Genomic DNA, 27,693 nt, shown 5'->3' with positions numbered 1-27,693 from the left:
TGATGAGGAGCGAGCCTCCTCATTAGTACCGACTGGAGTGCCAAAGCTTTCCAGGCCCCCTCTGACAGGAAGGCCCCAAATGAGAGGGGGACAAGCCCACCTCCCAGGCCAGCACAGCAGCCCCCGGCAGTTTCTCTGCTCAGAGGCTCTGGGCTCCCTTTCTCAGATTTCCCCCCCCCCCGACATTCTCTCCTGCCCTTCCCAAGGCCCACCACCACCATCCATGATCCTAAACCCTGAACAGGGTGGGTGCAGTCAGACCGACCAGTGGGGCGGGCTGTCCCTGGCACCTTCTCCCTCTCCAGTCATGCCCAGGGCTGCGTGGGAGGCAGTGAGCTGCCGAAGAACTCACTCAGGACTGTTCATCAGTACAGACCACTTCCCTGCTCCTCCTGGGAAAACGTACTTTATTTGGAATGGGGATTAAAGCAGCTGACAGGGAAAACCTTGCAGCTGTGCTGCAAGGGAAGCTATTTCAATGACAGCAACGTTAACCAACACCACATGGTCAGGGGCAACTTGTGCCTACATCCTTATCTAAGCCCGTTACAAGTCACAGGCCTTCAAGCAGGACAAACCAAAGGAGACAGGGTTTTTGGCTCTGCGACACATCACATTATGCTGTTAGGTGGCATCCACATGACAGTGTCTTAGCTCATCACCGAGCTGGCCTTTGGGAGCATTCTCCTCATTAGCTGTTTCTGCAGTTTTGAAGGTGTCCAAAACTCTGCGCTCACTCAGGGCAAACACCATTGTACAACCGCCCAGTTACTGCGCCAAAGGAAAGTCTGCAGCTTGGGATGCTGCTGTTGAGGACAAAGATAGGGGGGAAGAGGGGAGGCATGAAAATTTTCCCTACTCAACAACTTGCTCTCTATGACTCGCAGTGGAAAGAAAAGCCGTCTAGCATGCTGTCTTATCTTCATATAGATAACACATTTATTGAAAATCTGCTTCACCAACAACGGTGAAATCATGACCAAAAATTACAAAACATCATGGCAGTTGGCTTTATAAAAATAAACTGCAGGGGTATGTCTCACCAATTTGTACTGGTCTCTCTCACCCTCTCTCTCCTTTAACGGTGTAGGTTATACTCTTCAGCCTAATACCATTCTAGAAAATTGCATTCTGTCCAAAAAAATGCACTTGTTTTTCCTTAGTAGAGGCCTTTAAAGTGACTTTTCCCCCCCCGCCCTCCCCAACAATAAATATAGAAAATAGCCTCTAAACAAATAAATTTTAGTTTGGTCAGCTTAAAAAAAAAAAGGTCCATTTTCCCCCTCTTGGGATACATAGTGATTAAGCAGCCATTTGAACAGTATTCAAGTCTTTGGTGGCTTCGGCTGCTTAAAGCTGCAGTTTTACGTACAGGTGATCAACTGAGGTCCTTTTTTTTTTTTATCTCCAGAAACCAAAGACTATGAGATGATGTCAGGTGCGAACTACTAGTACGATCAGTGCTGCATTCGCTGCACCTTCACTGGGAGTGATCGATCGCCCAGGGAAGTGACCGGTAAAAGGAGGTCATCTTTGGCAAGCGAAAGCTTTCACACAGAAGGCGTCTTTGGTGGATGAATCTGTTGCATAAGCTGCGGTCGTTTCACTCGTGGTTTCCGTCTCTTTGGCCTGCTCTTCGCTTTGTTGATCTGCACCACAAAGAACGCCAGAACCACCATGGCACCAAGAAAAGCAAAGACCGGAATAGTCTGCCCTACGTCCTGGTTGTACCGGCCCGGCATTATACCTAGAAAGGCAAAGGGGTTTGGAGTGACTAGTGACCACATGACCTACGATGTCTTTGCAGTGTTAACGCTATCTACAAAAACAATCTAACAGTAACTCTTCTTCAAAGACAAAGCAGGTATTAATCAGATTACATTTGAGACAGGAAGATTAACAACCACAGACTGATTAGCAAAAATTTTAAGACAGGATGCTAATGTTACAGAAAAGCACCAGCATTTCCACCTTGACTTATTTGGGCACACGAAAGCATAACCCAGATTTGCCCTGCAACAACAGTCTTCTGTTCTGCATTAGAACAGAGATGCAAATGCTTGACTGTAATTTTACCACTAAGTAATTTCTATAAACCACACCAAATCCTGACGCCATGAGGAAAGTGATTTTGTGCTTGCTCTGGAGACTCTGCAAGCATATGGTGAGGCAGAGCTATAGAACAAATCCTTTGTTTTTACAGGCATCTTTTGGTCTAGCAGCTCAGACTGGGAAAAGAGCACACATGAGGCTTTCAAACTACCTCCAGCTGGGCCTGCAGTGCCAAGCTTGTACAGGAGAGCAGCCCACCATTAGACTGAAAGCTGTTTCAAGTGCTCTACATCGTTTGTTGGTGTAACGCCTTGCCCAAGGCACCATTCAGACAAACTCTTCTGGACTGCGGTTTGTGCAGTCAGGCAAGGAATTTTAATTAGCAGGAGGTATCTAGCCACAGCTCCCAAAGACAGGGACTGCTGCTAACACATGTTGGTCTGAACAGCACCAAAACAAACCTCAACTACCCAAAAAGTACCCATCGACACCCTCCTCCCAGTATGTCATGCATGCATTCTTCTAAATAAACCATTCACACGCAAAAACATTTCTTGTGGTCTTCATCAGTCAGCCTTACTATTATTTGCATGTTTTTCACAACTGAAAATAAACACCTGGCGTCTCTTCTGGCTGCACTTTGTTTGGGTTTCTTTTCAAAGCTTATACAAAAAGCAAAGTAAAACACCAACTTTCAAACTTTTCAGTATTTACCTCCAGGAATGTCCCATGCTCCACTTTCTCCAGGGGACAACGGTCTCACTTGGGGTCGGTTCTGTCGAAAACTGGGCAGAGCCACTTTATCAAGGTCAATTGACAGTAACTTCTGATGTTTCCAAAGGTTGCTAGAAGAAATGTAAAGACAGAGGTGTCCACTTCAGTAATGCAAGGAATTTTGTAGAAACATGTAGAGAAAGTGACAGTTGGAACCTGCAAGTAACTCACTAGTTTGGACTCAAATGATAATCCAACCCATTCTTTAGGTTCTGCAGTTTGCAGGCCGCAAAAGTTAAATTCAGACAGCACAGAGAAACACTTAGATTGGCAACTATTTACTGACAACTCTCTTGCACAGACTACTAAAAGTAAACATTACTAGCACAGCAGACAAGTATAGCCTATGTGCTGATGCATTTTCCTTCGAGTGACTGACAGATGATACAACAGAAGGCAGAGTTAGGCGAGCTGTCCAAGCAGCTGCTTCAGAAAACTATTTCAAAGGCATGCAGTGATGAAGGATTTAAGCAAGACCATTCACTCTAAGTTGGGATCATTCAATCACAACCGTGAATTGACTTCTGAAGTTACTTCTAAAATCTCCCAGTTTCACAGTGTAACTATAAGGCGAGTCAGAATTATTCACTGAAGAGGCATTAACCATTATTTCCTCTTTGCAATCTGGTATTTCTCTAGGAAAGGCATTCCAGCTGTCCCTTTCAAAAACAGATGGAACAAGTAATTTTTCAGCTGAACTCAAAAGCAAGACTTCTTGTATAAGACAGACATATACTAACCTGGGGGCAGTCTCATTCAAAGGCTGTGGTTTGGCCCAGGACAGGTGAGGACAAGCAGGAAGGGACCGGGGTTTAGGGTCTCCCAGGTGAGCCTCGAGCACCTTTGAATATCTATGCAAATGGTTACCTGCAACTCACAGCAGAGACAGACCGGGTTACCAAAAGATTGGTCTTTTGGTCAGGCTAGGATAAGAGTTACTCACATTGGCCTCTGACTAAAGAGGGCTGCTGTAAAACAAGGAGCTCTTTACAGTAATGACAACTCGTAGCTAAATCTCAGTTAGAAATACCCAAAGGGGACCTTACAATACAGCAAGACCGCACACCTACAATGGTAGGTAATCCAAGTTTTGCCGGCAGGACGCGAGACAAGGCTGACTGCTTTATACACACGCCGTAGCTAGTAACTACGATGCTCCCTAGCAGAATTGAAAATTCCTACCCTACAAACAGAACATTTTCTTCAGTTGAATCACAACTATATCACGACACATCCCTACAGTAAGTGCTTTCTTCCAGTAAAAAACCAGAATATTTTAGAGCTCACAGCAAACTAACCGAACCGGCATGTAACTCAAGGGGTCTGCCTGAGTCTTCCTAAATTCCACTCTGACTCTCCCTCAATTGCGGGCTCTGCTTGGTAATTAAGGCTCTCACCTTCCATCCGCTCCGGGAGAGAGTAGCCTACTCCTGACGGTGGTCGCTGCCTGTTTTCGGAATGGCTGAGGCTTGGCGGCGTCACCCCGTAAGAAGTGTACTGCAGGAGGGAATCCAGGAGCCAAAAGCAATCTGCAGATTTCACAGCACCAAGCCCCAAAACAAGTTATGCATTATGCCACATTTAAAATGCCTTATCTTTCTGTTAAAAAGGCCAGAACAACATTTACAAGTACAATCAGTTTTTCTGGTTCTTGTTTTTTTCCTTCTGAAGTTCTAGGCCAAATTTCAGAAAGGTGCAACTTTAAACACATGCCCCACATCCCCCCTCCAATACACAAATACAAAAATAATCCATTCGTTCTTAAAAAAAAATCTTCTCTTGTGTACCAAATCAGGGTCTTCTGGGGAGAAAGACACAAAACAACAGGTCTCAAACAAGGTATTTCCAGGTTGTGCAAGGCCATTCAAGTCCCTGCAAAATTACGAGTTTTTTCAGCGTGGAAACATAGGAAGCTCAGAGCTTCTGATACCATTTTTAAGAGGGAAACAGAGAACTATTTTTTTAAAAGCTCAAAATAAATACCTGACAAAGAAAAGTAAGAACAAGGTAGTGTTTTCAGTGGAAAGTTATGACTCATTTGCTTTTCCAAGCTTAAAAAAATAAACAAATGAAGGGTGAAAGGTTCTGGCTACATCCCAGCTAAAGCAAAAGCAGTACCTACAGCAGCTGTGATACAGACCAGGCTGGGAATCAATGCCACAATATACTTGATCGTGGTTTTCCTTTGCACTGCAACAGCACACGAACCCTCGTTTTCATTCTCTCCTGAATTAGACTACTGTAATCCAGAGCTGCCCCTAACAAACAAGTAGTCCAGCTAGCTAACATCACAATTCTCTAAAACATCCATTTGCAGTAGGACAATGCCTTATCAGCTACTCGCACCACACAGCAACCTGTTTTTCTCAGAACTTCTCCCCCCAGGAATAGTTGGCTGGGAATGGGAATTAATCTTCATAATCCTGGTGTCCCTTAAACCCTCACCTTTGATTTTTAAAGAGGTCAATCAGATTTTAAGGATTTATATTCACAAATGTTAGGAATTTACCTCAGTTAAAGCCACCAATGTCTCTGCAGGAGACCTAGCTCCTAGTTCACAATTTATAAGCTAATTTTAAAGGATTTCTTTAGAGCTTTCCACCTTTTCTTGCTTCACAGGTCACGCTGAATTTAACAGCATTAGGGAGGTCACAAAGCGTCGTTTTCTGTTGTTTAATCTAAAGCTACGTATCTTCTCTTATGCTACATGCTTTCAATAATTCACAAGGCAGAGAAAACAGCTCCTCTACAGTCACAGAAACTGCACATACCCACAACTCACGCAATTGCTACCTAGAGTTAAAACAAACGCTTTAAAAACCCCAACAGAAAGTCTTACTTTCTGGTGTATTTACACCAGCTGGTTTGCGTCAAAGTAGAATAACCTGAAAACAGTAATGCACAACTGAGAAGTTGAATATTCCCATAAATCCTCCCTGCAAATATTGCAAAGGGAACAAGGCACAATGATGAGCAAACTCAAAAGATAAAATCCACTGTACTACAAAAACATTCTGAAAACGCAGCTGGGTAAAAAGTGAAGGCCTCTCCTAATTGCCTCTTCACAACTCGAAACCAAGCATGTGTAACTGTTAGTGCTTTCTGGAAACAAAAACACACCAAAGAAACAAAAAAACCCCAATAACCAACCAACACCCATCCCTGCAAAAACCCACCCCAAAACCAGCCCCCAAAGCTTGTGGAACAGAAAAATAGGCAAGAGGCCTATGGGGGTGGGGTGGTGGTGGTGGAAATGCTCCCATCTATCACAGGGCTATTTAACATGGGCTGCTTTTTTGTTGTAACTGCACCTGAGAGCATTTTCAGTAGAGCTCTGCAGAACTGAGATTAATGCCCAGTTAGGAATATTTAGAGAGTTCCCTAGAAACAGCTACTTCTGATGGGAGCTGTAAAAACCCCATAGGACAGTTGTCAGCTCAAGATAGAAACCTCTTCTGAATGTAAAAGCTTACACACCTTTCTGTCGATGGCTGTCATCCAAGCAATTAGAGTCACCGTACAAAACAATTCTGCCACCACCTTCGGAAGGAACTTGGTAAAGTCCCAAAATAGGGACATTTTCAATTACAGCAGTCTCCTGCTTTAAAACTTCAAGACCTAAAGCAAAGCACAAATAAATTTCATAGCTTGCAACATCAATTTACCTTTAAGTCAACCCAACCTACATTGCAAACCGGCAAATGCAGCTATGCCACTCTTCACCACCATGATGTTATGATAAAAATGAAACTGCTCCAAGACCCTGATTGTGAAGTTTCCTGCTGATACCAATGTTTTTCTTTCTTTGGTGAAGAAACAGAAAAACACCTCATAACCTGAATTATCTTCCACATTCTCAAATGAAAAATCTTAATATTTTCAACAACAGGTTTAAAATCAAAACAATCTTCCTTACAAATCGCTTTATGTTGTTTCAGTCCTTCTGCAGAATTCTATAGGACACGGTAACTTACAAATCAGCCATCGTAGTGCACACCGCTCCTCAATAACCTACTTCGCTGCCATGCCTACCTATTCCTACAAGAAAATTTACTATGGAACTAACAAAAGAGAATAGAGACACTCCATGAAATACAACATCTGTCTCTCTGCAAGCAACAGCTGCAAGACAAGGGCTTTGATTTAACTGTTTAAAGCAGCCATTCAGGGGAAGACCATTTTAACGACTGCTGGGCTTGCATCTCTCTGCAACTCTGCAGTTTCAAGTTACCCTTGCACTTTGTCTGTTCAGCTTTTGATTCAGGAACAACGAAAAGTATTGTTTAGTACAAATACCTAAGCCAAAAAAAAGGAAAAAAAAAAAAGAAAAAGAAAAAAAGAAACTCACATGAGTTTTCCCACCTTCTCCCCCTGGCTTTAACCTTTGGCAAGTTTTACTCCCTCCTCACCCCAGCTGCTCTTTGAACTGGCAGGCAGAGCCAGTTTTCAGTATGTCCAGCCCTGCCACGGTTCAGAAATCTGCTTCTCAGCCCTTTCTGAAACACTTGTTCCAATACTGTAAAGAGTAATTTTTGAAGGAGTATCATTTAAAGGCCTGCCTCCAAAAGCCCTGCAAGTATCTGAATAATAAAACTGGCAACGATGTTTGCGAGATATTTACAATTGTAACTGAGATAACTGATGAACAGAAAAGACGAAAAAAGCACACGACCCTTTCCAGTATGAACGGGTATGTGCAGCAAAACCCAGAGGACACCTGGCTATAAACCTGCCATTTGTATCTTACAAATCCATCCAACCATTTCACCTCCTGTGAACTGAAAGCTCTAATAAACAGCAAGAGGAAAAACACCCTAATTCATGAAGGAACTAAAATGAAGGGTAGACAGCCGTTTTTAGGTTAAAGGTTTCCAGCCTCTAACACTCATTTCAAAAAACAAAGTAAGACAAATTTCAAATACTAGGTATTTAGTCTCCTTTACTCGAGACACTGCCTTTAGGCAGTTGAAGCAAAACACAGAGCTCTCTTGCTTCACGAACTGCAATGAAAAGCAGGTCTAGCAGGCTGCTTGTCAAATTGACATTCTGTCTCTCTCTCACATAAGGAAATACCTAAGTCATCAGCATACAGCATTCCAGGGATATCTCCTTCCTCCAAAAGACTCACACAGATGAGCTCCTTACTGTTCCTGAAAATTTCTCCACTAGATAATCATGCCTACTGCACATTGTAAGTCAAAAATACAACGAATGTGCTGATCCCCTCCGGCAGCTGCAGAGTTGTATCAGAAGCTATGCATGTGCTTTTGCTCACACACTCAAATCTTCTACACCCATATACACAAACCTGACCTGCAACATGGTAACAGTTCCGGTTATGTAGTCCTACACAGCACTTCCTAAAGGCTAATAAAAACTGTTTGTTTTTTCTTAAATGGCCTGCTGCCGTTACAGTCTGAATTACTACCTCACGAATGAAAAGATATTATGATAAAACTAATGAGAATGCATATGCACAGAGAATAGACACTCAAGTCTGAGCATAGGCTTCCTGCATGCCTAAAATTTTCCCTTACGAGAGTCTAGCAGGCAACACCTTGTCTACCAAAATTTTCCTTATCCGTATCCTTAGATCACCATAGCTACCACAACATTCACACCAAATTTGGCAATGATTAGGGGACACATTTCAGTAGCATTTGAAATTTGTGAGAAACATGGACAAGTATCACAAGTATCACACACTTCCCCCTCCCCTCCCCATGCACGACACACATATATGCAGATGTGTTTATATACAGCAAACACAACAAAAGACTCTGTATATACACTTGGATACTGCTATGCTATACAAAAATTGTACACAGTCATATTGCAGCCACCCATTAGGCATCCTACTACATGTTCTAGGCAAAATGAAAAAACACCTACCCTGTCAATGTGTTTTTAAATTCATTGTTTTATACCTGTAGACCTTATAACTTTGCCTGTGCATCAACTCCAAAGTTCTACTTAAAACCACACGGAAAAAAAAAGACTAAGAAGTGCATACCTTGATCCTTAAAAGTCTGTGCAATGACAATGCCATCTTCTGGAAACTTTGCAATACTGCATCCTGATGCATAATTCACTGAAAGACATCACAAAATTGCAGTTTAGAGTAAAAGTGACACTCCCTCCTTCCCCACCGTATTTCATAGGTGTTAAAACAAGCAGAGACAAAACCATTCCCAGGAACATTGCTCTGAATGTGCATATTTTGACCAATATGTGTACTCACAGAGAAGGCATTTCTAAGCACAGCTTTCGCAGGTCCACCTTTACATACTGCTTTCAAATCTTTCTATTTAGGAGACTGACATTATCTTTTTTGAACTGAAAAGCTTAATCAAATGCCATGAGAAACACAGTATTCAAACTAACATCATTATTTATACTACAGAGAACCCATCTCCTTCGACCAACGCTGGTGAGCATATGGAGCCCTCAACACTCATGCCTTCTCTTTTCATGTACACTTTCCAAATGAACCAGTCAGAAGACAGAGATTTGTAAAGAAAGCATGAAGACATCAAGCGACTTGGTCAAATAAAAAGAAAGACTGCCTAGACATAGAAAGTCAGAAAACAGTAAGCTCACAGACCTGTTGCCTAACCACAAAGTTTGAACTTGAAACGAAACATATTAATTTCAGGGGGAATACTTCAAATGATTACAAAACCCACGAATTTACAAAACACCTCAGGATGTTGTGATGCATGTCTAATCAGCATATTGCAAAGAAGAAGTCCCTAGCAATTTTCTTCCTCCAAAATTTCAAATCTCCACGTAATTGCAAAATTAAAACGAAAGACTTCATCTTAGCAACTAATATTTACAGTCCAGATAAATACAGACACACCCCAGCAATACCGTTCAAGGTATCAGCACCTGGAATGCAAGCCTAAACTGAGGACATGCATTATCTGGTCTGAAAATTTTTCACATACAGTCTATGAAGGAAGTAATCGTTCAAGCATGTTTATGAGACTCTTTTCACTGAATTTGAGTGGTTCCCTTGACTCCTGTTCAATCTCATTCTCACAGAAAACTGTTTTCCAAACAACACACTGCAGCCTGTGTAGGCAATAGACTCCAGTACTCACTTTCATGATTTGCCATGGTAAAATCGCCTTCATACAGCCCATCACTAAAGGCCATATTCCAGACAGAAAGCAGATCATTAAGAGCTGGTATATTAGCACCTCCAGTATCAGGCATCCACCACTGTCTGTAAAAATTACAGCATAACACAGTTTATTAGTATACAGAATATACTGCTAGAGTTTTTATAATGAAAAGTCAGGTGTCTTCCTGCATGCAGACTTTTTCAGTCACTTTAATGAACTATATCTCAAAGCCTTATTTATCTCCAGGGGCATGTGAGCAGCTGTCACTCTGACACCAATGCTTCTGAGCAAAACTTAAGTAATATTAATGTAAAGTTCTCCATGCATTTCTGTTCTACAGAAAACTTCAATTTGCTAGAAAGAAATTCAGTCTTACGCTCTTTGGCTAAGATGAGGCAAAAATTATGGTCATGTCATTTGCTTCTCATTTTTCTAATGAAGCAAAATGTTACTTGCTCACAAACTGCAAAATAGATCTTTCGAGCTTAACTGTAGCACAAAACCAGCTGACAACAAAGGTAACTATGAGAGTCTGTATCACCATTAGCGATATTAGTGTATTTTCTCTTCATAAAATACGCTGGAATGATTTCAATAACAGGTGCACAACCTGGCAATTCTGTTTGCAACCCACATTTTCTTTCTATTCTGCTCCGCAAAAGTGAAAACTTACTCATTTTTCTTTGTTTGTCAGTCTCCAATTTCTTACTACTTTTCATTGTTCTTCTGGGCTTTAAAAGAAGCTTACATTACCAAGGGGGCCTTTGCAACCATGATTAAATAAGTAGTTGTTCTCCTTAAGCTGATCTTAATGTCAATTTTGCTCTTCAGGTAGTCCCTTCTTAGAGGTAGCATGCAAGCACTAAAGTACAGCATATCACATTTGGGATTTTAAGGGTAATACGTGAATAAAATGTCAATTCTATGTAATTTTATTTCCCAAAGAACTGAAACAAATCAGTACCTTGTGTTTTCATCATAAAACTTGACTTTTCTCATCACAGACGTGTTGTACCAGTCACTAAACACTATAAGTGAAAGTCCATTATCCACATCCCTCCTCAGCTTGGTGATCTCTTCAGGAAAATACTCTTCCTCACTGTCCACCATCAGTAAAGTCCCTGTGTGTAAAAGCAAACACAAGAGTTGACCAGGTTGTTCATCGTAATGTTATCACTATTCACCTAACCAATGCAAAAGCCAACACAACCGCACATTTTGCACAATATCTGGCCCACATGCCCTGCTCTGGCAGCTCACCTAAATAAGTCACATTTAAAGATGTGAAATATCAAGACAATTCAGTTTACAAAGTATCCAAAGATTACTCTGGCAGCATAGTATGCTTTTTAAGGGTGTTATTTACGACTCGTTCTTGTGTGGTCTCATGAACTGAATGCCTGCATATGTCAGGGTATATTTTGTGGTTTGGTCTCACCCAAGTCCTCTATAAACCGAGCCAAACTCCGGCAGAAGAGGACAATCAGGAGATTCACTGCTGACCCAAACTGAAGTGATACTGTAGATGCGCCCTAGTCAGAAGGCTTTTCACTGTTCCAATCCTAATCACTATGCAGATTTGCAGTCATGTACACAACAATTATTCTGAAACTTGGTTTGATTCAACCTTGAAAACTAAAGCTGCGTTTTAGCAGACCTGACTGAAGTGCCATTGCCACTTGCCACTTCATATAACCTGCTCCCACTTCTGTGAAAAAGCAAGCACAACGTTCTCTGTGTCACTGAAAAACACAACTAAAAAATATGCTTTTATTCCCTGAAAATACGTTTATGCTTTTAGATTGCTTCTAAATATCAAGTTATTTTGCTTCTTCACATTCCAACCGCCCAGAGAGGTGGTGGAATTTCCATCCTCAGAGACAACACAAATCTCATGAGGATGATACCCTGAGCAATCTGATCAAGCGCTGATGCTCGCCCAGCGTCTCACAGTCCCTGGCAACCAGGCCAATTTTACCAGTCCAGGCAGTCTGTGTTTGGAAAGCCTTCTGCTAAACATCCTGTAGAAATCACATTAACGACACTGACATTGGAACAGAGTGCTTATGCTTACCATACTGACTTGCATCAAAACATGTAAATGGGGAACCAAGAACCTCAACAAAGTACCCCATGCTCCTTAGGTGCTGGTACATGTCCCTGAAGTTTGTGTGGATATGGTCACCATTCCTTAGGAAAAGAGAGAAGTGTTGAAGACATTTAAATCTAGCATGCAGAAATCTGATTTAAATCCTCTAATTACAGATTACTTCCTAGCTTCCTTTATAAAAGGTCATTTTTTTTTCAAAAGATAACCTGTAGTTTTCCAAACACCATCTCCTCTTTGCAAAATTCTTCACAAATGGCACTGGTTCTGAGTGCTACAAAGAAGAGTTAGTTATATGGTCAAAGCTAGAGATTGAACATGTTCCTTACAAAGCACAATTCTACATGTTCGTATCACACCACAGAGCAATACTGCTGCATTAAAACCTCCTCGCAGAAGAGCCAGTAAGAGCAGTTTTAACTACCAACTGGAAGAAGCACACAGGATCCCTTGTAAATAACTGCTGAAACTCAGCAGAGATTTCCTGTCCGTTTGCTACATCTGCATGCTCAGAGTAGCTTTCCAAAAGCCTATGTCTTGGTCACTGACCCAATTTATCCTCACTTGTACATCGTTGCACGATTCTTCCTATGGATGGTTCCCCCTCCAACTAGGAAAGACAACAGGTCAGCTGAGCTTTGCCCTGCTTCAAATACAGTCTCCCTCAACAGACAAGGGCTTTCTTCTTTAGGATTCAATCTTTCAAATTTCTTACGGTTTTTTTTAGTAAGTGAATGCTGAAGCAGCTGATAAAAGTGCCGTCCTTAACTTCCGGGGAGCAATTAGAGCAGAAAAGAAAAATGCTGCACTTTGAAAGCCAAACAAAAATCTCAGAGTCTTAAACATGCATTTTAAAAGCTCTTCATTTCATGTGAATAAAATCCCAGAGCACAAAAAAAATCCTGCACCAAAAGCACACAGAGTCCAAGCGCTTTTCATGGCTTTCTTAGAAAAGATAATCCCATGCCACACTGAAAAAGGCCAGAGCTCTCTGGCTTTCAGTAAAGTGATCCCGTATCATTAACACACAATCAAGAAATAGTGATTTAATAGAACCTGAGATAAATACCAATCTAACGGATCATTCTTCATCCTCAAATTATCCCTGGGGAAGTATCCTGGTGGATAACGGAGATTATGATATTGATCCCAAAGGACTCGCTTACTACGAGGTGGAGTAGGAATAATCTTCACTTTTATTGGAAGCTTCACCGTTGAAGTCTGCTCTGCACCATTCTTAGACTGAAGGACAGAATAAACTACAGTGAAATCCTTTTTCCCCACAGAACATTCACCAGTTAACTGTGGATTGTAAAAGATCAAAAAACGGAGGTAGCAAATCTACTTTTAGTCACCAGTACCAGCTCTGGAGACAAAGAGATTATTTTTGCCTTAAATCACCATAGTATTTTTTTCTGCATTCAACACTTTATATTTATGCTCAGAATATAGTTCAAAACCTTAAAAACTTCTCAGGAAAAATTAATCATGGTTCTGGAAGAAATATATTTAAGTAATCTTAATCTCTTTTTTAAAAACACATTACTTAGAATTCACAGTAAACAAATTAAATTATTAAGTTGGTCTCAAAGAGAGGTTGCCTGATTCTAAAGCATATCCAATTCGCAGGTTAATCCTCTCAACTATAAAGATCATTATTTGTATTTCCTGACCCCAGTCTAATTCCCGCTTCAAATCACAGGACCAGAGTAATCCCCAAAAAAGAATGTATTTGTATATGGGGAAGCAGTTTTAATAATTATTAACACAGAAAAACCACAATGCACAGAACTTACTTCATTTTCTGCAGGGGATGATATTGTGATCATAACATGACCCTGAGCTACTCCTTCCCAAGATGCTGCTTTCTTTGCTACAGAGATGGAAATTGCTAAGTATCCAGACCAAGGCCACAACACAGGGGAATAAGAGAAAGCCACTTCGATATTATCCCCATTTTGGGGGAGATAGGGTTGCCAGTCTGGCTGTGAAACGAAGAATACAGAACATTGGTAAAACAGTATCTGCAGTCACTATTGTTTGCACACATAGCCCCTCTTCCTCTGCACAAAGAAATAACAAATCTTAGCTTTTCTGAAGGTTATGTCAAATTCAAAAATGTTCACAAAGCCCAAAAGGTTGGTGCTGTGCCAGTGGATCAACCTGATCATGACAGCCTTAATAATATGGACTATAGGCTTTTCAGAGGCAGGACTCTCTAAGAAGCTATCTGAATAGCATGCTGCCTAAGTGCACCTGTTTTAATGTTTTGGGGTCCTGTGTAAAAGTTTATTGGTAAGAACACCAAATTTCCTTTCGGTAACAAAGAGAGCTATCACTATAACAGACACAGGAAAAACTGCGTCAGCTGTGTCCAAGTATTAGCTTAAACTAATGATGTTGGGTAAGAGCTTCAATGCCCTTTAATGTAAGCTTAAATCTAAAAGAGACCTCAGGATTCACACTAAAATGTTGAAATTAAGCTTATTTACATTGCCTAGAGTTTTGGGATAGGTGCCTTATCTATGTATGAATTCACAAATCTGTTCTTCATTTAAACTTACTTAATGCTTAATTAAAAAAAAAAAGTTTAAAAACTCCCTAGTCAACCAACATGCTCAACATCACTGGTGTAAAAGAACAGGTTTGCAGCAGACCTCAGTAAGTCAATACATCCAGGTTGTTTTGACCTATGGAGGAGGCATGATTTATAATGTTGGGATCCTTATTGAGATTGCTTATGCTCCAGACCAAAAAATAAATAAAAGATAAGGAAAGTCTATCCAGAAGATATTAAATGCTAACAGAGAATGCAAAGAAATCTCTAAGTACCTGCCAATCCAAACTGGTTTTACAAAGATAAAATGCTACATGCCCCTGAAACCAATGCACTGCTTGAAAACTTGTAGAAAGCTCATGTTGACAAACCTTAGTAAGACTGGGTGTGTCCTTTAAAATCAAATGTTTTTCATTTCTTGCTTTCAGCAGTAGGAAATCTGACTTGTTCTATGAAATTCATAGCTAAAATACTCTTTTCTGGGAAGCTTTTAAACATTAATAGTCAGGACTTGGAACAATGTTAAGTCTTACCTTGTCTACAATTCTCCCAGTGACTCCCATGCCATTAAGGATAGTAACATTAACAATGGTTGGCATCCCTCCATAATATATGGGCTGAGAACAATAGGGCCACATGTAGGGACATTCTGTCAAGTCAATATAGCTTGGACTCAAACTACAGCAGGATGGAGGAGGTAAAATTGAAAAAAAATAAATAAATCAATAAACAGAAGAACATGCCACTATACACAACTCAACAAAATTACAGATAAAACGTGCCAGTCATGGTTACTCTATCAAGCTCTTACTTCCCAAATCTCCCCCAAAATCTTCTTCCCTTCCCCTCCAGTTTTTTTTTTTTTAATTTTAAGTTTTCACTTAAAATTTAAAGATTTTCGCACACAAAAAAACACTTTTCAACACAGTGAGACTGGTCTTAATCTCTAAAGTTAGAAATTAAGTACTTTTCTATTGTGTTCCAAGTTACACTATTCATAACATCTGAGGCTAGAAGAGAAAGTAAATTAAGTTCTCATGGACACTTCATTCCCTACACTAATATAACCTGGGCAGGAAATACTTTGACTTTTCATCCATTCTCTTGTCAAAATTCATGCTTCAGGATTACATAAGATTTGTGCAAGTTCTCTTTGTTGCATAAGCACAGATTGCTCAACTGAGTTACACATGCATCACCTGCTCTCTTAAGAAAATTACAGCAGGTTATAGTGTATCATTGATTGATTAAGGATTAAAATTAACCTGGCCTGTGGTTTATAGCTGTTGAGAATCTGATAAGCTCTCAGAAGATCCAACTTGCCATGTCCTTGTTCAAACATGTTGACTCCAGGAAGTCTACGTGCTGACGCAATAAGTGCCTGCTTCATACTTGCTGGATTCACCATTTCACGCTTTTGAACTGTGCTGAAATAGGAAACAATAGATTACATCAGGTGGCCTTTATTCTAGTTTCTAGCTAGTCTTGTTTACCATTCTGCCTTAACAGTCATTTGATTTAAAGAAAATGCAATTGAAAGTTAGTTTGCTGTGAGTAACATCTTCTGTTCACATTCGCCTATTATTACTTGATTTCTCAGTGGAATAGCTGAAGAACAGTGACAACTTCCTGACACATTTCGCTTAAAACTAGTATTACATTGATTTTTCTCCTTACAATGTGCTCCGTGACCAGCAGTGATTACAATCAGGGCAGTATCTTTATATGCTAAATAAAATATTCTGAAAATCAAAGCCTCTGTAACTGGAAACTTGATGGTATCTTTCACAACATGACTCTTCCAGGGTGAGGGAGCAGGCGGGTGGGGAATAGCTTTGTTGTTCAAAGAAAAACACACCGTTCTATGGAGGAAATACGATGATGACTTTGAATTTTTGGCATGTTTCTCAAATAAAGGATTGTCTCTTCCTCATGTAGCAGCAATGACAAACACAAAGTACAGACTTGCAACTCCCACTTTCAAGTTCTTCAGTGTGCAACAGATGACTTACACAACTGGGTAGCCACAAAACCCTAAATCCTACAAAATTTTACAAATACTTAGATAATTATCTGCTACAGGTGCCTACTGCGAGCAGCTGCTCTTCTACAACACAATTGACTGAAGGTCAGCAATTCAAAATGACTGAAAAATGTGACAAAGTTACTTAGTAGTACTGTTCTCTCTAGTTATATTTTCAAAGATGTAACTATCAATCAAAACAGTTCTCAAGTTTTTCCCAGGAAATTTACAGCTAGGCAGACAAAGTAATGTCACGGGCAGACGAACCCTGATTTTATCCACCATGTTTGTCTTCCTATACTTAAACACAATTTAGTTTTATGTGGTGGGTTCCTCTAAGGGCCTTTTATGACCGCCCTGCATCAGTATCTTTTTAGAGATTCTTATTTAAGATTTACCTTACTAACAAAGTAACAGCACCTGCCACCACAGGAGATGCTACACTTGTCCCGGAGAGAGAGCGGCATCCACCTTTCATACCAGAACCTCTCACTCCAGAGCCATAAGTAACAATGTCAGGCTTCACTCTACCATAACCTCCAGGCAGCTCCTGTGAAAGAAAACATAAGGATTATTGCCCTAATACATAATGAACGCTTGTTCCTTCATTTGGGCATTTAAACAAACTGCAGGTCATTCAGAAGTAAAATTACCAACTAAATAGCTGAGGTTCAGCATCACGGAATAGCAAGTAACACCGAAAGAAGGACTCAGGCTGTTTATGACAAGTTCTCCGTGTTTTAACGTCAGCATCCCTGCTGATTACTGTAGTATCCATGCTAAGCATGAAACCAGTGACCAAATGATAACCACACTCCTACCTGTCTAATGAGATGCAGCACAAGCAGAAACATTTAATAGTCCCCTTAATCAAGATCACAATGCACTCCCAACTGAAATCACATGCACAGTACCCGTCACTCAGTTCAACAGGCAAGTAAGTGCAATCTGACATGTGGCATCTGGAAATCCCAGGATTTTTAAACTAAAGGAAGGACGAGAGCAGACCTTCATTTTTGCAGATTTAACTACACAGGCAAGTCCTCACTGTAAACCAAAAGGTACTGGGCATTTTACAAATACATCAAGAATGTCAATAGTGGAGTGGTCAAAAGTAACGATGAGAACCCCTGCAAAGAACACTAAGCTTCCTGCTTAAAGACTTAAAATCTCTAACTATTCTGATCTTTGATGAAATCTTTTATCACCGGTTACTCCACACACATCATCTGCACAGATTAGCCCTTCAAAACAGGCTCCCTTTCCAAGGCCCTTATTTTGGCTGCAGATGTGGCTGTCCATTGTCAAAGGATCTTACCCAAGTGGTCATTCCCCTAGACGAAAAGCGAGCTATATTATCTTCAAAGTCAATGCCACCTACTCCAATCACATCCATCTGGTCAGCAGGGTTATTGAGAGTCCTAGAACAAGTTGAGAGAGAGGAAGACCAAAAAAACAGACGCAGTCGTAAGTTTATCCTGACAACAGACACGCTGCCATCAGAAAAAAATTTGGGTCCTACCTGACAGTTACACTTTACAAGCAAGAGCAACTTTTCAGGCAGTTAGTAACCCAGTAACTAATTCAGTAACTACCAAACCATATATCTTGAAGACTAAATAAAATCTATTTTTAGGCATTTATTTAAGAAATATACCGCAAATCATTCTGGCTTGATCCCTTCTTTATTCCTTAAGCCCAAGATCAGTACCCAAAGATGTCTGCTCACACTGACAGTGAAATGTCAGCTGGAAATACTGTCATTCTTCTTTTACTGACTTTCCACTGTTCAAATGAAAAATATTTAGCTAGGTACTTTACAAATTGCTGTACTACTACAGCAAGTGATAAAGACAGCAGAAAGAGTTTAACTTGAGCCACTTTCTATAAACAGATTAAAGAAAAAAGGAGGAGGGCAAACTTCCTGACCAAGCACAACTACTTACAAAAACGTGTAACAACAACATACTTGCTTTTCCTTAAAGTGGTCATTGAAACTTACCCATATAAAGGGCCATCATTGCCAATAGCAGAGACCATGATGACATTGTTAGCAGTCAGTTCCCATACCTACAAAAAAAATAATGTTTACAATAAGGCTCTGCCACCAAAAAAGAGACTTTTCTAACAAACATACGCTCCATGGGGCCTGACATAAACAATTAGTCCAACCCCTCTTTCTTACTGAGGCTTATAAAATACATCTCACTGGTATATTCAGTATCAAGCTCCAAACTTTCCTAAGATTATGTGACCAATAACCCAGCCTCAACAGCAACACTGCTGACAGTACATATTTGAGTTACACCAAAAGAAAAACTCCTGTCCATAACAAAGCACTCCAGATGCCAAAGTCAAGGTATTCTGAATCCCCTCCAGTAATGCTCTGGGGAGAGTAGCGAAGTCCCTGTCAAATTAAATTGCAATGCTGGTTACCATAAAAAAAAGGAAGAATTTCTATGCCTCAAATCCCTTAACTACCCGTTACAAAGAAAGATTTTATCCTTTTAAAAAATGTAAATTAACTCACTTAGTGCTTTTGAAGGACAGATCAACAATTCAGGGAACCATGACATTTACAAAGACAAAAACCTAATTCCATCTTATCCTGAAACAAACGTCTTATCACATAGCTGAATCAACTACCTGTATTTTTTTCCTATTTTTTTCTTAAATAATTTGCTGCTAAATTCATGTTATATATATTTTTACCATTAAATAAATTAACTATGCAAAGATTTGAAAAAAAACCCAATGTCCTGGTTTGGGCTAAACCAGAACTATTTCTGGTTTAGTGCTTTTAACTTTTCAGTTAAGTCTCTTCTAACTAACAGCAATTTCTGAAACAGCAGCCTGTTTTCCCAGACAGTGACTGCTCCCAGCAGTGATAAGGCCTGGTGTTTATAGTTAGTACCAAGGAATGGGATGCAGAGAGGCCCTTGCTTGTACTTGTTCTTATAGTGACCAAGGTCACTGCTAGATCTCGTACTCCGTGTTGGGGTGCCAGGAGTGAAAAGGGTCACAAGCATGAAAAAGGTCACACCTGCAGGGAGTAAAGCAGACAGGTGACCCAAACCTGACCAACAGAGTATTCCATCCCATAGACATCATATTCAGTATAAAGCCGAGAGATCACGAGCGTGTGTCCCTCCTTCGATGGCCAACATCTGAGGAGGACTCTGTCTGTTCTTCTGTCGTCGATCCCGATCCGTGCATCCCTGAATCCAGTGCCTGAGTCCAGCTCCTGCATCCCGTCCCTGTCTGCTGCCGAGTCCAGCCTGGGACTGCCCCAGTGCCAGCCCTGCAGTGTGGTGGTGATGTATCGTCATCAGGGTGGGGGGGAGTTGGGTTCGGTATTGGGTTTGTATCTATTTGTATCTATTTGTTCATATTGTATATATTTCATTATTATTATTATCTCTTTTTTTATTGTTATTGTTTCATTAAAGCTGTTTTAGTTTTCTTTTCCAAACTGTAAAGTCTGTCTGCCTTGCTCTCTCTCCTTTTCCCTTTTGGGAGGGGAGAGGGGTTAATAGAGAGCATCTGTCATTTGTTAGTGGCCGGCCCAGTCTCAACCCATGACAAAAACAAAAACAAGGGTGGATTTCAGTTAAGCTTCTTCTATTAAGGGCCCACTTAGCTGCCTGCTGGGGAGTCACACTTCCTAGCACTACATACATCATTTTGTAAAAGGGCATGCTTCCATAGCTCTATGAATATTTGGGATGTGTTCGGGTTTTTTTAATCCATTCCTTAAATATATTAGTAAAAGCCTGTACACTGTACAAAATTTCTGTCATGCAACTGAAACTCCACAGAAACCGTCTGCAGCTGTGGCAAACACATAGCTCTGCAAGTCCAGCATTCATGTGAGGGATATAAACACCATGACAACTTTATTTCCTCGTACCAACCTTGTCAACAAATGGATGGTCCATGAAGTCTGGCCCACCAATACTTAGATTCAATACATCTATCTTCTTTAAAATTGCATAATTAAAGGCATCCAGAAACCAAGATGTATATGAGACCTGTGTAAGACAAAGGGGGAAAACAGCTATCATCGGAAAATCCAGTGATTCCATGACAACACAGACTTCAAGACAAAGAGAAGAAACAATACCAAAATAAAGCACGGAAGTGACAATGGTCTCCTAGTATTTCTAGTGCTCAGTACATTTCAGTGATTGCTATAATATTACACAGATCAGACTTCCACACATTATTTCTGAAATATTTCTGAAAACTGTAAGACATCTTGCAGTAAGTCACTTATAAATAGAAACCTTCTCACTTAGCAAAGAAAATATGTCAACATTTACAAGTACTTGCAATATTCCCAAAGGAAAGGATTAATACAGCATCAATCTGGAAAGGCAGAAATTGAAACACAAGTAAAATAGTTACCTGGTTATTGGTGAACACTCTAAAAATGTGCAGTTCTGCATTTGGAGCAAATCCCTGGCATTCTCTCATGCTGGCTATGACACCTGCTACAAAAGTCCCATGGCCTAAACCTATTGCAGGGAGAAGGAAACAAAGTAAGATGTTAGAAGACCAACCACTTCATTGTGAAGGATTTGTACTGTTAAACGCTGCCTATACCAAAAATCACATCAATCTATCAGACTTTACAACAAACCACAAACACTGGGTTCAGTCCTAGTCTTTTTGAATCACATTTTGCTACCGGGTTCAGTGGGGCCAGAATTTCCAGCACTGTGTAGCCAGACAACCAGCTGATGAAACTGACTGATACACTCTCCAGTCTATCCACTCCTGATTGCTACCAATGAAATCAAGAGCCACACGAAGCAATCACGACAGAAAAATGTGATTTTGGAAAATGCAAGTCACAAAGCCAATGTATTTTTATGTAAATTTCTTGAAAGCTTTTTATCCTGACTCTGCAATAACCATATGTTAAGGATGAACAATGAGACAAGAAAACCCTTTTTTTCCATTCGTCAAAAAAAAATTTAGCTTTTGCTTTACTGGACTGCCTGCTTTGTAGTTCTGTACTCTAAATCTGCCTGTCCAGCAACCATCCAGGCACAGAACTAATAGCAAGTGCTACAAAAAGCAGGTGCTGCAATGCAAAGAAATAGTACACATGATAAAACTACGGAGGTACACACAAGACTGAGCAAGATATGCATATACCTTGAATTCTAAAAGGATTAAACTGCCAGCTGACTCACTGATCCAGACTGTACGAAGTTAATAAACTGTGAAAGCATACGGTCAGGGCAAGTTAGGGTCAACATACGAAAAAGGAACACAAACATACCACCAAAATTAAAAAGTTCTTTTGAATGTTGATGGGCATGAGCCAGCATAGCGTTGGTTGATGAAAACTATATAGATTAGAAAAACTTTACAGGAAGGTGCCAGAACTCTGATTAGTTTAGGACTGCACAGTAAAAGAAGGAAAATGCTCTCCCTCATAACTATGGAAGTACGTATGCACTGTGAAGCAGCAGAATACATAAAAAAGAATGCAAAAAGAACAGCTTTGTGGGGTTTGCTTTCACCTCCACCTACTCTGACAATGTATTTATGCCTGCATAATATCTTCTTGCCCTAATGTTTTTCAAATGCTATGATGAAACACCACATATCATTCAAAGGAGACTTACGCAACACCCTCCGCAAACCTTAATACTCTTTGTTGAATTTTGAATTTTGTACGAGTACAAAGTGCCCAGGACACTGCAAAATTAAGCTTAAAATCTCAAGATACACGGTTTCAACAGATGTCAGCACCACAGCAGCCACGGCAGTTTTACAATGGAAGAACGCGTCAGGAATAGTTGGACAATTGTGCACACTAACTCACCGTCATCCAAGGTTCTCTCGTTAGTCCAGTTTGTTCTCTCCTTTACATTTTTGAAATGTGGATGTTTCTCACTCAGACCAGTGTCAAACACGGCTACTCTTACACCAGCACCTATAATGGAAAAGCATTGCTTTTCCTGAATCAGCTTCATAGCAAATCTATTCTATCAAGTCAAAGAAAACTTTTACGCTTAATGTAGCATGCAATTTATAAGCTCAGTAAGCTATAGATCTTAAAGAAAAGATACTCCGATTCAGAAATGCAACCACATATGACCAATTTATCTTAAGTAAAGTACACACACACACAAGAGCACTCTGTAAGTACACAATGCATCTCAAAATAAAGTATTTCTCACATCTTTCCAGAACTGGCACCCAATGACAGATTAACACATAGAAGCCAATCAGCCTCTCCTCACAATTCACTTTGTTTTTCAAAGAAGGTAATTATTCTAACCCACCAGACAAAAGCATACCTGTGTAACCCATTTGCCAGAGGACATCTGCTTGCAAGGTCTGAGCAACCTGGCGTGGGATAGCTCTCAGCAAACGCCTACTCGAGTGCCGACCTGTTGCATGCCAGAAGCCAGAACCTAAAGAAAGACTTGCTCTTCTCAAGGGACGAGACGACTGCCATTTTTGAGTCCATCTGGTTTCATTGCAGTGCAACACTGGATCAGCTATGCAGAATAAGGATGAAGAAAATACAGTACAAGGAAAACCACAAAAGATTAGCTTTTTATGCAAATATACACATCATATTATTACAACAAAAATTTTAGATGAGTGAGCATCCATTTTCTCTGAGCCAAATCAGTAAAAGCTTCCTTTTAATCCACTAGAGATACAGTGGTCCACAGTTTCTGGTAACTGATTGCTGCAAAAGAAATGTTTCTACATTGTAGATGGAATTGTTGCCACGCTTTAGCAAAGGTATGGCAAGACCCTGATAATTTTATAGGCAAAAGAACAGATTTCTGTAAATTAAAGAAAAACTGTAAGGCACTTCTCAACTGTCTAATGCTAAGGTGATGGCCTGAAATAAGGCTGAGAAGACTTCTCCAAATCAGATCTCATGTAACAACACAGAAAATCACTTACACTCTGAATATTTGAGCGATCGGAAGACCTTCCGCTGAGGTGTAACACGCTTGATGTTTGGATGACCTTCCAGTGTCAGTACTCCATCTTTCTGTTTCTCATTGATCTGAATGACTTCAAAATCGCTAGGATAGTCACTGGCTGGGTTGTTGCGAGGTACAATCCTCCAGTTCTCAATATCACTACTTTTTAGTGCACTTGAAATAAATTTACTTCTAGCTTTAGCTGTGAAGTATCCATTAAAAGCCACAATATACTCTGAAACAAGAGTGCAACTTATCAGAACTGATATTTAAGCAGCTTACTCATGCATTCACATCACAAAGGTCCAAATAGTTATTTTTTTCTTTATCCAGAACAAATAATCACTATTTGAGGCACTTTTTCATTGCTTTTAGAAATCTGCAATTTATTTCTGCACTATGTAATGCCTTTTTTTTTTTTTTTCCCAATCAGGAAACTTACAAAATATGAAAAAAAGACTTTGAAAGGAAGGTAGTTTTGTAAATATCATGGAAAGGTGAAACAATGGGGGGGAGCAGGGGAGAGGTAACAGACTTACTGTTACATCCAGCAGCACAAACAACTGCTTGATATGCCAATATGCTTCTTGACATGTATGATTTAAAGATGTCTAGCCTCTATACGGCATTGAGTTTTACTGCAAATTACTGACATCAAGTACAACACGCACAGAGAATGAAGCTGGTCCCAGCAGTCCAGTCCTTGGTCTTGCTTAGTGATGTGAGCAGACCTCAGCCCCAGTGCACACCACCACATTCACCAAAGGAAGTCTTTGGCTAACTACGCGCAGAAATGTCACTACACACATTGTGCCTGTAAGCACCCAGGCACACACACAGCTTCACTGTGGAAACATTACGTGTACCTGAGGCAGTAAGTGGACACAGGGTGTCAAGGCCTCACTTTGCCTTTCATCTGCTCCCTTCACAATTACCTTTGCAATTTTTCCATGCATGTATTATCGCTTCCAAACTTTTTATTGAACAAATCCACAGAGATTTCTTGCCTTCGTCAACCCTTCAAGGCCCACATGGTGACACTTCCTAGGAGTGCCTCAACCATACCAATGGCCAGGTCAAAACAAACAGCTACTAAACACACCAAAGTGAGCAGACTTGCCCACCTGAGCCTCCACACTCCATTTTCAGTTTTAACATCCTGTTTATTTCCCCCTCTCTTCCTTCTCCTGTCCTTCGGATCTTATCTCCAGTTAAACAAAGAGCCTTTGAAAAAATCTGCTTCTTTTTCAATACAGAATTTAGCAGACAATATGCTTCTACAGAAACTCTGAATGTTACAACTGTACAAACACCACAAATCAGTAACAAACACTTGAATTTCACATGGGTATTGTTTTTTCACTGCTTAACTCTTTATTACCATGCTCCACGACTGTTGAAGTAAATTCCACTTTCAAAGTAAGGCGAGAACATCCAGAACATATGTGAGCCTCATGAGAGGAATTCCCTAGTCTGGTACCGAAGTGTTTTTTGCCACAGAGTAAAATAACAACCAGAACAAACCAGATGTTTGCAAACTTCATGGTCATAGAAGAAAATGGTTTCATTCCAAAAATTCCATATATTCAAATCACAATTTTCTTCTTTATATACTAGTTCATTTTTGTTTCAGTAAACGTTGCTTTCACTGTGCTGATCAACTGGATATTCTTAAAGCTGTGTCCAAAATAAGTAGAGATTTCATGGTCTTTTGAGGTAAAGCCTAACAAACAGGCTCATTTCTTTCTACGCTTCTTCTCCATTTTGTATTAAAGGATTTGGTCACTCAGGATGTGGTAGCTGAGTCCTGTACTCCATCTCCGATGGCAGAGTTAACTCCCTAGAAGAATTAGCAAAGCTGACTGCAAGCCAACCTGTAAGGTAAGGCAATATAAAAATAATTAATTCACGTTTGTGCAACTGTATAGCCTGAAAATCACGAAAGATAGACACACCTTTGGCAGTTAGTATTAGAAATAATACAGAAAAGTTGTCCGTATGTTTCATTTAATGATTTTTTTTTTTTTTTTTTTTTTTTTTTACAAAAGCTCAAGTCTCTTCTTGCTCACCCAGAGCACATGTGGAACACTCAGGCTTCAACCTGACAACAGAACCAAACTCTACCACCCTTTGTGTAACAGAGGTGAAGAGAACAAAACAAAACAACATGGGAATGCCAGGCCCACGTCAAGGAAAAAGTAAAGTGCAAAATAAAATATTAACACAATAAAAAGTGTCCATAGACACTTAAGAAAGCATTGTGGCTTTTTTCCAGTCAGAAATGTGGCAAATAGAAATTCTGCTATAGTCATCTACATTATGATAGAGAGACTAAAGCATATATAGTGTTCTATCATTTTACATAAGGAGAACCAAATTCATACTCTATGCCAAAGGCTGGTACGGACAAGAGATACTACAGGAAGCAAACTTTCAGTCCCTGTGCTTGCAAGAGAAAAATCAGCATGAAAAGTGTCTTTCAAATCTTCTTGAGGTACAATGTGAGTTACTACAATGCAAGCATCTGAGAACACAAGGGCTGCGATTACAGATGTAATAATGTGAAGATAAAGGAAAATGCCAAAAGTGTTTTTCACGTGGAGGAGAAGCTTCTTCTCTTTACGTTCCAAGGTGCAGAAAGCATTCAAGAAAAACTGCAATACTAGTATTTTAAAATTCCAAATGTTTAACCAGCAACTGATAGACAAAAGGCCATCAAGAGGTACTGAAGGCAAACTGTCTGGTCTGTCACACCACCTGGAGAAGTAGAGCAGAACTATACATTGCTGCAGTGACCAGGACCGAAAAGTAGGAGCCTTATTAGGGGATTCACACTATTTAGAATGATAAGCTGACCTCATAAGCACAACAACAGAATGAAGAGAGTCTGCATGTAACAGCTGTTACTTAATTTTTATTTAACTTTATTTAGCATTCTCAAGTATTTCCTTGTAACAGGGGGAGAATCCCCTCTAGCTGACTAACAACACCAAGACAGACTGTGAATTACTTGTGTTTACGAAGCCTCCTCTTCACCCCTAATCTAGACACAGTTACAGTACAGGGACTGCTGATCTTGGCTGAGGACTGCCTGCTTTATCACCTTGTTGGCTCATAAATCCTTTAACAATAAAATAAAAAAATCAACTACGCAAATGAGCAAAACAAACATCCTTGTGGCTGATAACAGATTGTATGCAAGCACGACGCTAAAACATGACGGAAACTAGGAGCAAAGGAACAGCACGCTCACAACTTTATTCTGTTTAACACCCTTACGGTGCAGAGCTGGACAGGAACCCAAGCCTGCCAACTTGTCCACCCCTAGAACAGCTACGCTTGGAGTTGTTCCCTGGTTTTTCAGAAACGAGGGTACCCCAGCCCGACCGATGGGAACTCCGTCGGGATCGCCGGCTGAGAGGCTCAGAGCGCATCGGCGTGGAGGCTGCGGGGCAGCGGAAGAGCCATCCCGTCCAGCGAGCTCTGCCCGTGCCAAGTAAAGGGACGCTGGCCGCTGCTCCCGCCCAGCACGCCACAGCCAGCAACCAAGTAAACTCACCGATTCTGTGCCCGTTACCGCGGGCGAGAGCAGCCGGGCGCTGTGCGGCGCAGCGCCGCCACTCCCAACCCGCCACCCGACCAGGAGAGCCTAAGGAGGAGCGACAGCCGGCCGCAGAGCGCGGAGGGCCCCGCGCAGCAGCCGCCCGGGGCCCGGCGGCGGACGAGGCAGCCCCAGAGACGAGGGGGAGCGAGCGAGTACCGTGAACGGCGACCGGGTGCTACAGGCCCGGGCGCTGCCCGCCCCGCACCCCCCAGAGCTTGACAGCACAGAGCTCCCCCCCAGCCCGCGCACGGAAGCAGCACGACGGAAGCAGCAGCGCCATCGTCCCAGTCTCCTCCCCCGCCCGCCGCGCTCACCGTGCCGCCGCCGCCTCCCCGCGGCCTGCCGACGCCATTTTGTGCACTGTTTACCACACGGCTCTCGCGAGAGCCCCATAGCGGCCTGGGGGGCGGACGCATGCGCACGGCACGGGGGGGAGGGGGGAGCGTGTGTGCGGCAGTCCGCATGCGCGAGCGGGCGGGTG

At 41.1% G+C, this 27,693-nt stretch overlaps 1 protein-coding gene across 3 annotated transcripts; it reads right to left on the bottom strand.

The window, feature by feature from the left end:
- Positions 1-1,214: 1,214 nt before the first annotated feature.
- On the bottom strand, positions 1,215-27,588 carry MBTPS1 (membrane bound transcription factor peptidase, site 1). Of its 3 annotated transcripts, none has more exons than XM_086469583.1 (23): positions 27,527-27,588; positions 24,990-25,482; positions 23,586-23,843; positions 22,961-23,164; positions 22,483-22,593; positions 21,051-21,160; positions 20,558-20,674; positions 18,646-18,713; positions 17,962-18,064; positions 17,042-17,193; positions 15,886-16,047; positions 15,154-15,298; positions 13,860-14,048; positions 13,133-13,305; positions 12,031-12,146; positions 10,921-11,077; positions 9,933-10,057; positions 8,840-8,917; positions 6,304-6,444; positions 4,224-4,355; positions 3,567-3,699; positions 2,767-2,897; positions 1,215-1,747 (listed from the first exon to the last, which is right to left on the bottom strand). In XM_086469583.1, exons 2-23 carry the CDS (start codon positions 25,174-25,176, stop codon positions 1,551-1,553), a joined length of 3,189 nt encoding a protein of 1,062 aa, XP_086325709.1. In that variant the 5' UTR covers positions 25,177-25,482; positions 27,527-27,588; the 3' UTR covers positions 1,215-1,550. The 3 variants fall into 3 exon arrangements, with proteins under 3 accessions (XP_086325709.1, XP_086325710.1, XP_086325712.1); XM_086469584.1 differs by having other exon boundaries at positions 3,567-3,693; XM_086469586.1 differs by lacking the exon at positions 6,304-6,444.
- Positions 27,589-27,693: the final 105 nt, after the last annotated feature.

Source organism: Leptosomus discolor, chromosome 8 (genome assembly GCF_034619465.1).
Source record: "Leptosomus discolor isolate bLepDis1 chromosome 8, bLepDis1.hap2, whole genome shotgun sequence".
Lineage (NCBI taxonomy): Eukaryota > Metazoa > Chordata > Aves > Leptosomiformes > Leptosomidae > Leptosomus > Leptosomus discolor.
The sequence above is the reverse complement of the archived record's forward strand: the minus strand, read 5'-3'. Positions and strand labels throughout refer to the sequence as shown.

Excerpts from the sequence above, each read along its gene's own strand:
- MBTPS1 (XM_086469583.1), bottom strand. The coding sequence starts at position 25,176 with ATGAAACCATTTTCTTCTATGACCATGAAGTTTGCAAACATCTGGTTT. Across the intron at positions 22,594-22,960 it reads CTGGCAAATGGGTTACACAG|GTGCTGGTGTAAGAGTAGCC; the intron begins GTATGCTTTTGT and ends TTTCCATTATAG. Across the intron at positions 18,065-18,645 it reads AATGATGGCCCTTTATATGG|GACTCTCAATAACCCTGCTG; the intron begins GTAAGTTTCAAT and ends AACTTGTTCTAG.